Genomic DNA, 18,993 nt, shown 5'->3' on the forward strand with positions numbered 1-18,993 from the left:
AGAGAGAGATACGAAGAACATCATAAATTAGAAACCCAAAGGATCTGTGTTCTCTCGTTGTTGCTGAGAGCTGCATGACCTTGATGATACACGTCGCGGAAAGAAATCTAGAAAATATGGTGTTTTTTTTTTTTTTTTCTTTCCGGAAGCTCACGAATAGCACTGCGAGGCGTTACTGCACAGGTCTTCTTCGTTCTGCTTGACCTTGAGAAGGGTTTGGACTGATCTGTGCAATGCTTTATTCTGGCTTTCCAAACATAAATTGTATTACAGGCTTCGCGCTAGTGCGGTATCACAGAAGGCAGATAAATGCAGTTCGAAGCCAGGACGCTTTCGTACTTCAAGAAGAAACTTTTGGTTTCGAGTAATTCTTTGGGTATTACTCTAGAAAGAAATGATGCAACGTATATCAAAAAGATTTGGATTTAATGAGCACACATAATAAAGAATATTCGCTAGTATATGTCGCTGCTCATCATGTAAAGTTAACCATTATCTGCATAATGAAGACAATTTTTCCGGGATTCTGGTTTTTCCTAGTCATCTTTACGTGCAAATACTACAGCGATGTTTTGGAAATTTGTTTCAGTTATGAAACAGTAAAACCGTCTTTTATGCACACTGAATGGGCCAAAGAAAACAAGCACGACGAGTAACAACTTATATTTATTACGAAAAATAAGGATAAGAAAACGGGCTCATGCTAAAAGAACTGATAGAATGCAAGACGTGCTTAAAGTAGGATGAATAGAAAATGATCATGGAAGACCCTGAACGCTTTAAAGCCTAGCCAGATCATTGTAAGGGCATCGGGGTCCCTGGACGGTCTTGAAGAACCGGGAGAGGTCGAGGCCGATGCTGCTGAAGGCGGTTTCGCATTTCTTGATGTAGGTGCTGGAGGGCGTCGGGCTGCGGGTGAAGATGAAGGAGAAATCGGAGTGGTATTCGAAGTTGTAGTCCATGCAGGAGTAGAGGCAGGCGTAGTTGTCGTAGTCGGTGTCCAGGATGACGAGGGGGGCGGGGAAGGCTGCAGACAGACAAACAAACAAATAAATAAACCGCATGACCTCCATTAACCCTACTTCTTTGGCCGCCTCTCAAAGGCGCCAGACAGAAACTAAGGGTATTTTGGAAAGTTATAATCCATGAAATTGATGTCATTCAGCAGCAGATCAAACGTTTACTTACAGTTATCAAAGGCCACCATGAGGTGGGGATCTCCCAGGGGCATGGGGGCGATCTGTCCTTGTCTCTTCAATGTATTTCCTTCGGCGGTGATGCCATAGGCCTTTGCGTCAAAGCCGCTGCCGTCTAGAAGGATTGAAATAGATCCCTAGTTATGAAGGATAAGCACACCGTACTTTTAACTATTTGACAGCCACAGGGACAAAAGCCTTGAGAGTAAGTGCTACGTTAAGACCGTGGCTCAGTATGTTGGTAATGCACCTGATCTTTATTTTTTCAGGTAATATCAGAAACGCCATTAAAAAATGACAACTCAAAATGAACCTCATGCGAAGGAAGACTGATTCGTATGTGAACACGCTTTTGAAAATTCCTACTTACTGAAGTCATACTGGAGACGGACGCACTGATCCAATAGCTGGTAGGGGTTTGAAGTGATGGCGTATTGATACCACGTACCTCCGAACTATGGGAAAATAAAGATTGCTATTTTCCAACGATATGAATAAAACATAAACTGATACACATTTAGATTAAATTTGTGCCGATCTGCCCTTCAAGCAGTGGAGACTATTTCTGGTTTTAAGAAAAGTATTAATCCATCCTTCGAGAGCAAAGAAACTCGGGTAAAAGCGAAAAATGATACTGAACAAGAGAGAAGCAATCTCTTAATCCTGCAATTCCTGAAGAAAGATGAAAAATTGATTGCAACTTTGCCAGAGTTTTACTTTAACGAATAAATCTGGAGAAGTCTTTGCTAATGGTTTACCTTCTCATTTATGATATAGTACTGGAACTCCTCTTCGAGGGAAATTCTCTACCGACAACCGAAACAAGAAGAGAAAATATTTACCCTAGAGTGGTTGGGTTTCTGTGCTGCCCATAGTGTTTGTTCATTTACAGCTGGGCATTTTCCTTTCGTGACGAAGTCGGGAACTTTGTCTGCGACGGCCCCAGCAACAAGCACCAACGCAACAAGGAGGGATGAGCGGGTCATTGCTACGAGCTCAAGGTACTAGCCTTTGTGAGGCTCAGGCCAACCCCAGGCCTTATATATACGCGCTGTCCCACTGCTCGCCGGACCCAAGTTACGTAAGACGCCTCTTCTTTGGTTGCTGGTTTATTGTTTTCGTCCTCGCCTACTACTTCGATAGGGCGTATATCTAAACACAGTTTAAGTTTATTTTTCAGACAGAGGTAAGGCGTGATTTTGTCTCTATATTCACTTGCACGAGTAATCCATATTTTGCATCAACATTAAATATGGGCTTTTTGACAGCTAGTTCGGGAGCAGGATAACGACAAAAACACTTCTCATTCTCTTCTGGATATTTTTATTTATTTATCAACCTCTTCTTGATTATTTTCTTTTGTCCAATTATCAATTTCCATTATCACGTCACCCATGGGATAAAGTGTAATACAGTGTAAATTATATGTGCAATATACCAGAGGCTACCTTGAAAAACAAGGGAGTGCGGGGATATCCGGTCCTGAGGCCGGCTGAAATTAAACCGGTCTCACCCCCGCCCCCACACCACCCACAAAAAAGGTCTTGACTTGAAGAGCATCGCGCACCACGCATCCCGACGTCTCTCCAGGGATATATATAAACGGGCCCCGAAACAAACCGAGCATCAGACGCTCTTCAGCTTCGCGGTAAAACTTCCACCTGGTCAGGATTCAAGATGCTTAGCATCGCGTTCATTGCCCTGAGTCTAGTGGCATCTGCTGCATCCAGTGCGCTTCCAGAATTCTTGGTGCCTGGAAGTTGCGCCAATGTTAAGGTCCAGGACTCGTTTGATCTGAGAAGGGTAAGAGAATCTTGTTTGTCTATTATCATTATTATCAGAAGCAATAGGAAGTGGTCGTGGCACTGCTTGTGTCAACGAGAGGAAGAAGATGCTTATTTTACTAACTTCATTTGTTAACTTTATTCTATCGTCATTCTCAATTATATACTGTTGATTTTAAATCCTTTAACTGATATGATGACATAATATCAAATATTTGGAAGATTAACACTCGTATCCTTTTGATTTCTATGACTGGTGAAAAGCTGTCAGCAGGACTGAACCCAAAACTGACTTGAAATTTCCTTTTCCTTTTCAGTATCACGGCCGTTGGTACCAGACAGAGATCTTGGAGAACGCTTATCAGCCATACACCAAATGTATCAACTCCTTCTACGATTACTCGTCTTCTGACTTCGGCTTCAAGGTAGCTACAGCTGGTTTCAGTCCTCAAGACCAGCACCTCAAGTTGGAAGGCAAGATCTACCCTACCAAGGAGTTCGCTGCCAGCCACATGCTGATTGATTTCCCAACAGGTGAGAAAATAGATGCCTTTGCTTGGTAAAATCTTTGTTTTATATCTTTTAACCATACAAACTACGAATAATTTTTCTGGATATATTTACCAATATTTCCTTCACTTGTTTCCAGTGATGGGATACCCTTACCAAGTCATCGAGACCGACTACGACACCTACTCTTGCGTCTACTCCTGCCTCGACTGGAACACCTACAAGACCGAGTTCGCCTTCGTCTTCTCCAGGACGCCCCAGAACGGAGGACCTGCCACAGCAAAGTGCGCCGAAGTCTTCAGAAGGAGCGGAATCGACTTCTCTAAATTCATTACTGTCCCTCACTCAGCCGAGTGCGTCTACAGGGCGTGAAAATGATCACTCTTGTTTTTTGAGGCTTTCCTACAGTTGTTCTCTTGTTTTTAATAAACTACGTCTTTAAATCTGTATTCTTAGCCCTTGAGTTCGACTGAATATTGTTTTAAAGGCCAAGAGAAATTTTACCTGAAATAATTTTGGTAGGGCCAAGATATAAAATATTAATTTTTTCTTTGCCTCTTTTGAGCTAGTTATGTGCAGAATTAACTTGTGACATACCCTTTAATCGCCATTAACAACTGTCACTCACCAGTTTCTGCACCTCTTCACCATCACTATTCGACATGTCAGTGGTTCCGAATTCTTTTCGCAGTTCTTCCTTTCCTCCTAGAAACTCGATTCTACGTCTTCTGCAAGTTTTCTACTTTACTCATGAAGATCATACATAAATTAAATAGGCTTGAAAAATGAGAAACTCATGCATTCAAATATTGTGTATTTAAAATACTTTTTTATTCGCACATGAATTTTCCTTATTGATGATAATCTAGTTTACTAGTATCACTTAAATGTATTGGACAAGTGATCGAGCAACATACGAACAATTTCAAGTATAAATGAAGACTGACTGTTTTATTACCGGAACTTATATGAATATATATTTATATATGAAACTATGAACAGATAGGTTCATAATTACCTTAACTTTCTCAACACGTCTTCCATCTGAGAACCGTAACTAGAGATTACAGGTTCACAACAGTTCAATATGCGTTACCAACTGCAGTACTTGTGTCTGCTTATAACGAAAACAATATGGTTCTGGTCACCGTATATATGAACGGAATAACGGGACCAAAATATTCAGAAAGAATGGAAGGAGACTAACTCACAAATTCAAGCTTAGTACATTGCATTAGAATGGGGTTCAATGAAAATATAAATATGACTGAAGAAAGTGTCAAGAAGTTTAACAGAACTAAACAGTACGGTGGCACACTATTACTATTAAGTTTCTCTGGAACCAATCCATATATCTTAATTCATTTACAGCACATGCAACGGCTAAATCATCATAGGATATTGACTTCATTAATGACAGCAACCTTTGCCAAGGGTACTCACTTCATATATATATATATATATATATATATATATATATATATATATATATATATATATATATATATATATATACAGTATATGTTAATGACCCTACACAAGGTTAACTAGGGTCATAATCCCTTACAGCATCTGTTTTAAGAACAACACCATTTCAACTTACATCTCTAACTCTCTGGTGGCGATGGCTTATCGTTGGGTCAGCACATTCCTTCTTCGTCTTCGACTCCTCTCCCTGTATCTAACCTCAGACAAAGGCCTACTGGAAATAAACACCCAGACACAAAACTAGACTTTCTTTGCAAATTTAACGAAAGTAATTCAGCAAAAGCTACGGTCATGAAATGGAGTGATTCCCACCCCCTATAAATGGGAATCATCACTAGAGGAAATTCTGATTCACATACATTCAGATTAATGATTCTAGACCAGCCAATACTAGTGACTAACACCCTGGTCACCAAACAAAGTAAAAAGGTCATAATTATTCTATACCAAAATAAATGTCATATAGCATGTAGAAGAGCACCATTTCCAAAATATTCGTCCTCACAGGACGAACCCAGAATTCCTGTGAAAAGAAACACGCCATATATTAAAACCTGAAATGGTGTTACAAGAAATCAGTATTCAAAACAGAAAAATGCATAATGGAGAACAGAATGGGAAAATGCATAATGGAGACACAGAGGAATTTCACTGCAGTACAACAGGGTATTTTCACATAATGTCTGGAAAAGATGTGTTCATGAGTTATGGTACTCACTTCTATGGCGCAAATAACAGATTTTCCAGTGGCAGTCTTTAAACACTGCACAACAACCAAATCATACCCAGCCACAAAACGCAGTCCCCCTCACGATTGTCTGTTCCTCTAATAATATACCATTAGAGAGTGCAACACACATATATGCTCTTCCTTAATCACTTCTCCCCAAAAACATGACGACACCAGTTCAGTGTTTGAAGATCACACTGTCTCCACGCACTTAGATCATGAACAGGCTGCCAAATGCATGCGTCAGATACCCACTGCATCAACTGTGTAAACGTCCAACGTCGACACAATTGCACCTGCAGTGGATGTGCCTCTGCCAGGCCAGCACATAGTTCATCACAGACTTAATAGGAGCTCGGTCCACCTACCTCAGGCCACCCAAGCTCAGGTACTATAACTGTCCAATCAAAAGTTCGGTAAGGGCCAGCTCCAAAATCTTAGCAAACCATATGCACTAGATACGAAAATTATTTGTCTTGTATGCACGATTGTTATTCCAATACACAGTTCATTGTAGAACGCATCACTTCACATCTTGCATGCTTGATGGTCTAAATATTCTGGACGGCTTGCAACTGTACAAGCCCATGCTTCTCTTCACATTTTGAATTCCTGGTGATCCAACTATGCTGAACGGCTTGCAACTGCACAAGCCCATGTTGAATGCGGTGCCCATGAATCCTTTGCGCCAAAGAGATGTCTCCCAGCAACGATGGTGATTTGCATACGTCCTGCCTGACATCTCTCCAAAAAACCCTGGATCCTCTCATGAAGGCGCAGGCATAGAAACCTGCAGGCGTAACATAGACGGCCCCCACATCTCACTTGTATCAGTTGAGGTCATAGAAGTCATTCATAAGGTGCTGCTGTGAGGAAGTGGTGTATAACATAAGTCGGTCATGTTGACAGTCAACCCAAAAGGTACCTAGTCTCCTCACTATGCCATACTATTGCCAAACCATTAAAACCACTAAGGAAGGGTCATATGATAAAACTATGAAACAATTCCAAGTTACTAACTGGAATTTCCACAATCAACCCCCTATCAGGTACACTAACTTTAAGATACTGCCCATACAAATTCTTCCCAGTAAAAATTACCTGAGAACCATATAGATATACTGAATTCATTAAAGGCAACTCTAAACATCCGAGAGGTACAGTATCTCCCAAAATTCCCCTTAGAAGTGGCAACCACTGTCTTAACCCGAGTTTGAATTTGCGATGACACGTACTCTGCTTCTTCCTCAATATTCAACAAGGTAGTTTGACAGGACGACAAAACTACCATAACATCTAAAACCTCCCCCATCCTATCAACTTGTGACCAATAACCCATTTCAAGAAGCCCTTAGTCTCAAAACCTTCCCTTGATTTCTTATAACTATCTCAAAAAATCATCAAAGTTTTACCCTGTTTAGCAAATACTGTCGATACCTGCTCAAATCTCAGCAAATTAGCAACTGACATAGTAGTGATCATAACAGCTACAATTACCAATGGCGCACCCCTCTTACTCCTTCTAAAAGAGAACTGAAAAATCTAGACACCTAAATTTGGAAGCCATATTAAAGTCTTCCTAATCCTATCCTGAACCCTACCTGATTTGCCCAAACCCATAACAGATCAGGCAGATTCCGTCCGATATACAAGTTAACCCCCCCCAAAAAAAAAACCTAAGCAACAGAACTTTATTCTGAAACTCTGTACTCAAAGATATTGCGTCAGACGACAGCTACACATCTTAATATTCTTACATATTAACACATGGGCCTAACCTCACTACGAAATTAGCCCATGCCACGACTCCCAAAGTCATGTGAATAAGAGACTTCAGCATAACAAAAGAAAGAATCTCTAAGATATCCGATCTCGAAATGGGAAAGAAAAAACAAAAAAAAAAAGAAATCCATATATCTATAAAACCGTATGGTATTTTGCACTTAATTTTAACTAAGTATTGCAACATACAAGAGCAAAATAAAACTGAACTCGGACAATTAAAGATTTGTATAACTCTACGGACCAATGTCCTCCCCAGTTAAAAACAACTACAAGACACCCATTTAAAACCCATTAAAAAAACAAAGAGAGAGAGAGAAAAAGAAAAAAATGATCATAACCACAGTACAACAAAGGAATTAACCCATAGGATTCTCTCATTAACCTGTCTTTTGAATTTTAGATATATGTGTCAACTGAGTCAGACCCGTGTTCTCATCTAGAACAGCAAATCTATTCCCCTTCTTTACATCTACAACACGAAAAGGACCTCCAAATTTAGGACCTAGCTTATAGTTCAACTGATTCCTGACATATATTTTCACAAATACCCTGTCTCCCACAGCAACTTTAATTCTATCCGGCTTTTGCTGACTTCTATCTACCATACCCCCGTTTTCATTTCAAGATTTCTAGCGAGACGTGCATATCTCTCTTTCATTGTCGACACGAGCGCCCTAACCATCTCATCCCCCGATGGAACAGGCAACAAATCGAACGCAATCCACTTTGGGTAACCAAACAGTGCTTCATTGGGAGACATTCCAATGGTGTCACTAACCATGGACTTAATGCTATGCTGCACCTGTGGAATATATCGATCCCAATTTAAATCATTTCCACCTGCGGTCATCTGAAGAGCTTCAATGACCTTCCTATTTGCCCCTTCACACAGCCCGTTAGCTTCTGGTCTATAGGGAATAATAGTGACCTTCCGAATGCCCATTACATCTGCAAGACACTCTAATGTCTTGTTTACAAATTCCCTCCCATTATCTGTAATCAGAACCCCAGGAACCCCATAACAAAATGCGACTGCCACCTCTTCCGCTGTTTTATGCTTCAACGGAAAAATCTCTACGAACCTAGTTAACTCGTCAACAACCACAAACAGGTGCCTATGACCATAACTAGATTCACAGAAATTGCTTAAAAGGTCCATATGGACCCTTGAGAATGGCCTACTTGGAATCGGAAATGAACCCAATTTACAAGAAACGACCCTCGATGGCTTACACGCATAACAAACTGAACAACCAGTTACAAAGTCTTTCACTGACATGAGCATATTCTTCCAAAAGAATTGTCCCCATGTATTCTGATACGTCTTCTCAATACCCAAATGCAGACTGCCAGACCTACAGTGAACAATATCCAGAACTGTAGGTACTAAACTCCTAGGAACAACTATTTGCGTCGTATCACCCTTATCCTCAGTCTGTATCTAATCTTCCTAACTAACCAATTACCCTCTAATTCAAGCCTTGAAAAAGGCAGCTTATAACCCTTTCTAACTAATTCCCCTCTAAGAAACGCTTTTGCGTCTGACAAAATCTCATCCTCATCCTGTTTAGCTTCTGCTAAACTAATATCCCAGTCAGTGCAATCTCCAGATACATAACATACATGAGTACCATCTGCATCAGAAAAGCTTCTACTAAGGTGTCCGCTACAACATTATGTCTACCCTCTATATACCTAAGCTTAACATCAAAATCCCTGATTGTCAGATACCACCCAGCCCTTTTAGGGGAAAGATCCGGCTTATTGAAAAGATCCAACAATGGCTTATGATACGTAAGGAACTCTGCTTGACTACCCATCAAAAGGCCTCTTTGTCCACTACCGATCATAACTGTTCATTACTACCCCATGTCTTAAACTTCCTACTGTCCACACAAACCCGGACTGAACCATCCTTCTTAGGCACTGCCAACAACGGGAAATTAAAAGGCAAGGAACTGGGCCTAACAATGCCTTCTTCCTCACACTTATTAACCTCTTGCTCTACCTGTTCTTTAATCTTAAAAGGAATCCTATATGAAGGAAAAAAATAAGCCTAGCCTTGTCCACCAACTGAACCTTGTGTTCTAATACATTTGTTAACCCTAACGTATCCCCTTTGAGTGCGACAATGTCTACAAACTCAGCCAGAACATCTTCCACTCCCCCAGCATATTCTTTATAATCAGCATTGGCTAAATGATCCCTAAAAATCTGCCTCCTAGCCTGTAAATCTGCTTCTGAAAAACTACAAAAATCCCCGACAATAGCAACTGAATTATCTTCATTGATCCAGTCAACAAAGTCGATTGCATAAGTACCCTTCTGGTAATTGCTTATAGAATCCGTACACACTACCCCCTTCAGCTTTCTGCCACACTCATCCACACACACCTGTCTGGATTTATGCACCCCTTTCACTCGAACTTTCACCACAACAACCATACCAGGACCCAGAACCACATCATCCGACAAAACTCCCTTATAACACTTCTCACCCACCAACACATGTTCAGCATCCACCCACAAATTCTCATGTAAACTCGATCCATCACCATCATCCATCACACTCACATCCGTCCCCTCATAAGGCACAAACACACCAGGTACTCCCACAGTTATACCACATACCCCTGTATGAACCGAGAGTTTCCATCTCCGACATGCTGGATAACCCAGTAACAGAGTATTCCCCAAAGCAGCCCCTTGTATAACCAAAAGTGGTTCTGTAAAAGTTCTACCCCCAAGAGATAAATCTACATTTACGTATCCCAAAACCTGTAACCTATTTGCTTGAACATCACATTACTGTCTCTTTAGCAGGTCTCAAAGCACGATCGGAAAACATCGATCGGAACAAGTCATAATTCATCAAATTAATAGAGGCACCTGTATCTATAAAAACCCTTATATTTATTCCATGCACAGACCCTTTTACCACTGGCTTTGAATCAGAGGGTTCCCCAAGAAGTCCTATATCACAAGAAACACCCATCCAGTTTTCCCTTGCAACTGACTGGTCTTTAGACAATGCTCGCCGATCACAAGATCCCCTCGAAATATTTGCTTGAGGACCTTTCTTACCTGAGCTACCAAAATTCTGAAATGCAGGCCTACCATTATACTGTCTCCGAGACGGACAAGACTGCTAAGGATGACCATAACTCTTACAACTGCCACATTTTTTAAAACGACAAAATCTCTTAATGTGTCCCTGCATATTACAGTTAAAACAATGAACCCGTGGAGCCCGAGAACTCAACCCAACCATTGACCTTTGGCTCTTCCAAACTTTAACAAAACCCTTCAAACAGCGGAATGAATCTCCACGCCCTACACAACCATATGCAGACCTAAGGAATCTCTGATCACTATTTCCTCTCGCCATTTTCGCAGCTTTCTTCTTCGTAAATAAATACATTTGTTTATTCTTGGCTGATCACAAATGCAAAATTTCCCAAGTCCTGCAAAAGTACACCCCTTACAGGAAAAACAATTTTCCCTGAAAGAATTCCCACACAGTAAGAAACTCAGAATGTTAATTCCCTTTACTCTAACAATTAATCCCAGAAATTAAAAGAAAGTACTAATTAAATCCACAATTAAATCTAAAATCCCATGGGAAAAAAAAAACCCGGGCAGGGCAGGCGCACAGCTGACCGCAGGGGCAACAAAAAAAAAAAAAAAAAAAAAAAAAAAAAAACTCTCAGTCCCCCCCTCCCAAAGTAAAGGGAATGGGAGTCTACCCCACTCTTGTAAAGAAAATGGGACTCAAGCAGACGGACACGAGAGAGAGAGAGAGAGAGAGAGAGAGAGAGAGAGAGAGAGAGAGAGAGAAGGAGAGAAAGAGAGAATTCCCTCCCCTTCAGTGCAATACCTCACCCCCTATCTCCCCATCCAAGGCCTGCCGAAGCACACAGAAAAAACGCTGAGCTCAAAACTTCGGAGATGCGTCTTTCTCTCCCGTTGTCAAAGCAAAGACTGCCGAGTAAGCTTAAAGCAACCGCTTCCCTCTTTGCATACACACACGTACGTACCCAAAATAAAACATGTACATACATAATTATAAAATAAACAGTTTAAAAATCTAAGAAATGTATACACACTTGCGTAAAAAATGTGTACTCACAATAACTCAACAAATGTTAAAATAAAATAAAATTATTACCTAATAATCAAAGTCCCCAGAGATAATTAAATACTCCCTTTATTAAACCCTAAACGCCAATGTGAACTGCCGATTGCTATATAAAAAAAAAAACATGATATATAAGCCACGCCCAAAATTCAAGCGTGCTGCACAGAGGACGGCAAGAAAATCCGCCCAAACTAATAACGTCACTGACACGTCACTCAGGGAATGACAACACTACAGCCACCACCCGAAAATTAGTTGCGGTGCCATCAAAAAAGCCGTATTCCAATATGACAATAAAATTAACAATAAAAAAAATGGTAACACTTACGTACGCCTCTGCTTGACGATGCGAGAATCTTCTCACCAAAGAAAGAGAGAGAGAGAGAGAGAGAGAGAGAGAGAGAGAGAGAGAGAGAGAGAGAAAAGAAACACTTGCAAGTTTTCACATGTTTTACCACACACAAGCGGTCAAGATGCCGCAACTAACATACCCAAACATTCTCAATATGAACTAAAGCCCAGAAATCCCTATAAACACACTCAAACCTTGTGCCCCGTGATGCAATATTAAACACACAGAGGCTCACGCTCGAGGAAGACTGACTCGAGTGTGTCTCTAATACTTTCCTAAGCCGAATTGCTGAACCATCAAAATCCTATTCTGAGATGCCATTACCATTATTAATAAGATATGTCTCTTCGGAAGCGTAACCTATACCTTATCTATTTATCTACTTAACTCTCTAATCATGTCTAACACGGCTGCCAACCACTGTTAATGACCCTACACAAGGTTAATTAGGGTCATAATCCCTTACGGCATCTGTTTAAGAAAACACCATATTAACTTACATCTCTAGGACTCTCTGGTGGCGATGGCTCATTGTTGGGTCAGCACACTCTTTCTCTCTCGTCGACTCCTCTCCCTGTATCTAACCTCAGACAAAGGCCTACTGGACTTAAACACCCAGATGCAAAACTAGACTTTCTTTGCAAATTTAACGAAAGTAATTCAGCAAAAGCTACGGTCATGAAATGGAGTGATTTCCACCCCCTATAAATGGAAATCATCACTAGAGGAAATTCTGATTTACAAACATTCAGATTAATAAGGAATCTAGACCAACCAGTACTAGTGACTAACACCCTGGTCACCAAAGTAAAAAGGTCATAATTATTCTAGACCAAAATAAATGCCATATAGTAAGTAAGAAGAGCACCACTTCCAAAATATTCGTCCTCACAGGACGAACCCAGAATTCCTGTTAAAAGAAACATATCATATATTAAAACCTGAAATGGTGTTACAAGAAATCAGTATTCAAAACAGAAAAATGCACAGTGGAGAACAGAACGGGAAAATGCATAATGGAGACAGGAATTTCACTGCAGCACAACTGGGTATTTCCACATAATGTCTGGAAAAGATATAAGTGTTCATGAGTTATGGTACTCACTTCTATGGCGCAAATAACAGATCTCCCAGTGGCGGTCTGTAAACACTGCACAACAAGCAAATCATACCCAGCCACAAAACGAAGTCCCCTCGCGATTGTTTGTTCCTCTGATAATATACCATTAGAGAGTGCAACACACATATTAATCACTTCTCCCTGGAAACGTGACGACACCGGTTCAATGTTCGAAGATCACACTGTCTCCACACACTTAGATCATGCACAGAACGTCAAATGCATGCGTCAGATACCCACTGTATCAACTGTGTAAACCTTCAACGTCGACACAATTGCACCTGCAGTGGACGTGCCTCTGCCAGGTCAGCACACAGTTCGTCACAGACTTAAAATATATATATATATATATATATATATATATATATATATATATATATATATATATATATATATATATATATATATATATATATATATATATATATATATATATATATATATATATATATATATATATATATATATATATATATATATATATATATATAAAATTTTTCCTGCTTCAAATGAATTTTTTTTGGTGAAATATAGCTTACAAGTGAAGTTCTTTTGAATTATTATGAAACCGAGATCCTTTCCACATTCTATCATCTGATTACACAGTACCTTTGTAGGCAAAGCACGTTTAGCCTTAGAATATCTTCTAACATTTGTATGTTTCCAAAATCAAATTTAGAAACTGATTAAAATTCTTCCAGGGATGAAATCTTAATATCTACTTAATGCCAGACTGTATCAGTTACCATAAGAATGATTACTCTAACCCAGCTATGGATCTGCAATTGATGCAAAGGCTCACGAATAGTAATTTTTGAAAAAAAGGAGCGCGACTGTTTCCTCTTAGAATTGCCCAAAATAAAAGTGAAGAACATGGCACATAAGACTTTTCCACAGAAATTTACACATTCATATAGGTCGTAGTGCAGATATAATAGAATGATGGAAGAAAGAATTTAATGCCTTTGATCTGTAGAAAATATAAAGACATAAACAAACAAATTAGAACAAAAAGCTATTGAAGGACGTTACCAATCTTAAAAGAAAGATACAATTTACCTAAGTTACTTAAAATTTTTAGGGATGTTGTACCTTAAGAAAACGTATCCATCATCCAGGCACAATGCTTACTATGATTTTTTAAAAAGTTGTTGCACGTCACTGTCTGCTAAAACAAAATATTAAGTTATTTATCGGACTGAAGTCAAAAGAAGAGTTTGACAAAATTAACTAGGCAAATCTGCAGTAAAACATGTCATAAACTCATGTTGGCAACATACCTCATACAAATCACAAACAGACTGAATACAAGTCAGCGACTTGTGCCTCATACGATTATCTAGCACCTGTCAAAGATTCGTTTTATACTTACAGACGACGACTTGTTTTTAACCTGTTTGTAATATGAATGTGATGGGTTGATGACCTATGTCAATGACATATCTTACTGTAGTCCACGTGGATGTATCCTTCAACTGTCTGAGAGCTTACTTTAGAATAATATCCTAAATTGTAGATCTTATTTCATACTGTAGGACCTACAATACTGTTAAGATCTCTTTAACTCTATCCTATCATGATTTTTATAGTAATCCTACCCTTCTGAATCATAACAGGAAAGTCTTGCTGTCCGTAAAAGAAAAATCTCAGGTTCTCAGGCATCTTCGAAAGCATTTGTAATATCACAATTTGGAACATTTCTTACAAATGCAGTAGCGCTTACAGTGTGATGGGCAAGCATATACTGAGAGTTTTCAAAAAGCTTAAGTGTGTTTTCTAAGGCCATACTCTTCTCTCAAATGCCAGTATTTCATAAAATCATCCGATCAGTCCACATGTGCAACTTTTCACGAGGATCTGTGGCTATAGATTACAGTCTGCAAGTTCAGAATTTTACACACACACACGAAGATATATATATATATATATATATATATATATATATATATATATATATATATATATATTATACTAGCTGACCAACCCGTCGCTGCCTGGGAAAACTCTGAATGACAGTCTATGGGTAGGGGAAGGGAAGGTGGAGGGGAAGTGGGGGGATGGAAGGGGATGGAGAAGGGGGAGGAGGAGATAGGGAAAGGGGAGGGGAGGATAAAGGGGAGAGGGGAAGGGAAGGGGAAGGGGAGGGTGAGGGGAAGATAGAAGGGGAAGGGTGATGGGAAGTTATGTTCCTCTATCAGAAGAGAATAAAAAGCATTTCCACTGAACAAAGACAATATATAAAAAATTTTGTATTCTACAATTCACACTCAGGTGTGTCTGTGTGTTTGTGTTTGTTTGGGAGGGGAGAAGGTCTGTCTCTTGTGCAACAACAGACGGACGCAGTGTTGCCACATTTCCACATCACTGACTTCCACACTCACCTAAATTTTAAATTCGTTCAACCTTCGGTAAAATCTAATGTATATACAATGATATATGCTTTCCTTTAAGATATAAATAAACATATATATAAATATGCAAATGACCGAGAATATAGGTCAATGAATCATATAATATAAGAAAATAATATATCTGACCATAATAAACCCACAAAGAGTGTGGAAATTTTTTCCACACTTGGTGTGGCAGATCGTACCTACCAGCATTAGGTATGTAGTGAAGTGTTGTTGCCAAAACACCCCATAAATCTCATTTAAACCGAATTTATAATGATATACGCCATTGTGACGCTAAGAAGTAGTCGCTATAACGAATTCCGAAGGTAAAAACGAAGAAGAAACGAACGAATTAATGAGAATATTTGCATTTGAACTAATAAAGAAAAAGGATATACTGTCATCATACATCCTGCACACTGTTGAGCTAGAAGCTACTACGTATGCACGAATGAGGAAGACAACTAAAAAAATATCTTTGGACCTGCTGGTTTGGTGGGTTCATTGCTTTATAGCTATGAAATATGTTTTGTAACAGAGCCAAAAATGCTTAAGTTCTGATCAGAAATTGATGTTATAGGGGATTTATTGTAGTAGGTTAATCATACTTCTGGCAGTGCCAGAAGAAAAGGTGAAGTGTCAGTTGAAAAATGAGAATAAACCCAGAAAACTGAAGGAAAAGGTGAAGTAAAAACGAAAATTTCATTTGTTTTGTCCGTGTTTGTATGTCTGTCACGGGGTAGGAGTGTGATTTTGAGTTGAAAACCTCTCTGGGGTGACACAGAGGCCGTCGTGTGCAAAATTTTGTTTGGGCCTGTCAAGCGGTTCGGATTTCTATTGAGGCCAAACAAATATATAAACATTCACTTTTATATGTATAGATAATACACACACACACACACACACATATATATATATATAAAATATATATATATATATATATATATATATATATATATATATATATATATATATATATATATATATATATATATATATATATATATATATATAGGTCATATAGCTGTAGGCTTCATTGCAGCTGTCAAAGGGACATCAGGAAGAGGCATACATACATAAAATCACAATTTATTCAGGGGCGATGTCGTTTCGCAATGTCACATTGCATTATCAATGCTGAAATATACAAAATAACTTAAAACTTATCAAAAATGTAAAAAAGTTAAAAATATCACTTTAGGTAGGCCATGTCCATGTCTTTATAGTGGTATTGTTAATTTTTCTTTACATTTTATCTCAGTTTTTAAGTTATTTTGCAATTTCAGCCCTGATAATGCAATGTGGCATTGCAAAACGCCGCCGGCCCGAATAAATTGCGATCTGACGTACGTATGCCTTTTCCTGGATGACCCTTTGATATATATACCTATGCATATACATATATATATATATATATATATATATAGTGTATATACTCGTATATATATATACATATATATATATAGAAATAATCAACACACAATCGTGTGGAACAGAAATAAATTTCTGACTCACATCAGGATCGAACTCAGGTCTCTCAATTGAAAGGCAAGGGCGCTGCCCACTAGGCCATACAAATCATAAAAGAAGTTGGAACCTGAGCGCCACTGCACGCAAGGACTTACCTGGGCAAGCTAACTGCTTGCTGAGTCGGGAAGTTGGGGAAAACATGCTGGTATGCAAGCAGTTAGCTTGCCCAGGTAATTCCTTGTGTGCAGTGGAGCTCAGTTTCCAACTTCTTTTATGACTTGTATGGCCCAGTGGGCAGCACCCTTGCCTTTCAATTGAAAGACCTGGGTTCGATCCTGATAACTGAGTCAGAAATTTATATATATATATATATATATATATATATATATATATATATATTTATATGCATATTAACTTTATCACATACACAATTGTTCTGTGCATTAGTGGAATTACTAAAAGGACCTCAATGAGGTCCTTTTTGTAATATATATATATATATATATATATATATATATATATATATATATATATATATATATATATATATATATATATATATATATATATATGCATGTATGTATGTATAGAAATGAACATGTACATATACATACATACATACATACACATACACACACACACACACACACACACACACACACATATATATATATATATATATATATATATATATATATATATATATATATATATATATATATAAATTTCATTTTCACACTGGTACCGAACCCTAGTCATTCAAATGAAAGATCAGGACATTACCAACTGACCCACGCAATCCATAAAAGAAGTAGGACCCTGAGTACTCCTGTACCTGGCCTTGCATTTGAAAGACTGGGGCTCGGTCCCCATGTGAGTCAGAAAATTATTTCTGTGGAATAAGAGCCCATGTGTCCATTAGTTCCATCATATTCACGCCGAAGAGGTAATTCGAATAAAATGCTAGCAATTGACTCACTGCTGGGTCGGAAAGCTGAGTAAAATTCTCTGGCATTTTAAGCGTCAGCCTGTCCAGGAAAAACCTCAAATACAGGAGTACCTACATTCCAACTTCTTTCATGACTTGTGTGGGTCATGGTAACGATCTGGCCTCATAATTGAAAGACCGGGGTTCGGTCCCGGTGTGAGTCAGAAACTTACTTCTTTGAAACAAGTGCTCCTGCATTCATTAGTTCCATATATATATATGTGTGTGTGTGTGTGTGTGTGTATATATATATATATATATATATATATATATATATATATATATATATATATATATATATATATATATATATATATATATATTTTTATCACATCACTGTGATTCATATGCAAGCATTAAGCTACAAATGTCCTTTAATATCCCATTTGCTCTTCCAGAAATAATACATTTTCGTATATGTTACCTGAAGGGGAGTTTTTATTTGATACTAAGTTCGTCGTTTCTTGAAAAAACCACGGAAGAACAAGAACTCAGAACTACGGTGACGCCTTAAACCGCACAGCCATCAAGGGAGGTATAAGTTGATACTGACACCCACCTACAAATCGCTGTCGAACTCAGGCATTTGTAATTAGAATCGATACCAACCCACCTCTACCATGTTAGCCGTGTAGTGAGTTTGTCGCACGCAGCAGTATTATGAATGAATTTTATCACATCACTGTGATTTATATACAAACATTATACCTCCCTTAATGGCTGTGTTGTTTAAGGCGTCACTGTAGTCCTGAGTTCTTGTTCTTCTGTGGTTTGAGCCCACAAGATGACGAACTTATTATCAACTAAAAAATTCCCCTTTGATTAACATATATGAAAATATACTATTTCCAAGATAGAGCAAATGGGATATTAAAGGACATTTGTAGCTTAATACTTGTTCATGAATCATGGTGATGTCATAAAATTCATTCATAATATGGCTGCGTGCGACAAACGCACTACGCAGCTAACATGGTAGAGGCTGGTAGATATCGATTCAAATTACAAATACCTGAGTTCGACAGTGATTTTTATG

General features: G+C 38.7%; 2 protein-coding genes across 2 annotated transcripts; one reads left to right on the forward strand and one right to left on the reverse strand.

Annotated features, from left to right (window-relative positions):
• Positions 1 to 648: 648 nt before the first annotated feature.
• On the reverse strand, positions 649 to 2,215 carry LOC136827691 (crustacyanin-C1 subunit-like). The gene is made up of 4 exons (XM_067085154.1): positions 2,039 to 2,215; positions 1,567 to 1,651; positions 1,189 to 1,311; positions 649 to 1,027 (listed from the first exon to the last, which is right to left on the reverse strand). Exons 1-4 carry the CDS (start codon positions 2,180 to 2,182, stop codon positions 780 to 782), a joined length of 600 nt encoding a protein of 199 aa, XP_066941255.1. The 5' UTR covers positions 2,183 to 2,215; the 3' UTR covers positions 649 to 779.
• A 598-nt stretch (positions 2,216 to 2,813) lies between these two features.
• LOC136827692 (crustacyanin-A2 subunit-like) lies at positions 2,814 to 3,933 on the forward strand. Its single transcript, XM_067085156.1, has 3 exons — positions 2,814 to 2,999; positions 3,298 to 3,514; positions 3,630 to 3,933. The coding sequence occupies exons 1-3, from the start codon at positions 2,874 to 2,876 to the stop codon at positions 3,860 to 3,862; spliced, it is 576 nt and encodes a 191-aa protein (XP_066941257.1). The 5' UTR covers positions 2,814 to 2,873; the 3' UTR covers positions 3,863 to 3,933.
• The last annotated feature ends 15,060 nt before the right edge of the window (positions 3,934 to 18,993 follow it).

Source organism: Macrobrachium rosenbergii, chromosome 42 (assembly GCF_040412425.1).
Source record: "Macrobrachium rosenbergii isolate ZJJX-2024 chromosome 42, ASM4041242v1, whole genome shotgun sequence".
NCBI classification, from domain to species: domain Eukaryota; kingdom Metazoa; phylum Arthropoda; class Malacostraca; order Decapoda; family Palaemonidae; genus Macrobrachium; species Macrobrachium rosenbergii.

What these genes read in the sequence shown, in the direction of transcription:
- LOC136827691 (XM_067085154.1), bottom strand. Translation starts at nt 2,182, where the DNA reads ATGACCCGCTCATCCCTCCTTGTTGCGTTGGTGCTTGTTGCTGGGGCC. An exon ending in AGAAACCCAACCACTCTAGG is followed by an intron (nt 1,652 to 2,038) that starts GTAAATATTTTC and finishes ATTTTCCCATAG; the next exon opens with TTCGGAGGTACGTGGTATCA. An exon ending in CCGTCTCCAGTATGACTTCA is followed by an intron (nt 1,312 to 1,566) that starts GTAAGTAGGAAT and finishes CAATCCTTCTAG; the next exon opens with ACGGCAGCGGCTTTGACGCA.
- LOC136827692 (XM_067085156.1), top strand. Translation starts at nt 2,874, where the DNA reads ATGCTTAGCATCGCGTTCATTGCCCTGAGTCTAGTGGCATCTGCTGCA. An exon ending in ACTCGTTTGATCTGAGAAGG is followed by an intron (nt 3,000 to 3,297) that starts GTAAGAGAATCT and finishes TTTCCTTTTCAG; the next exon opens with TATCACGGCCGTTGGTACCA. An exon ending in GCTGATTGATTTCCCAACAG is followed by an intron (nt 3,515 to 3,629) that starts GTGAGAAAATAG and finishes ACTTGTTTCCAG; the next exon opens with TGATGGGATACCCTTACCAA.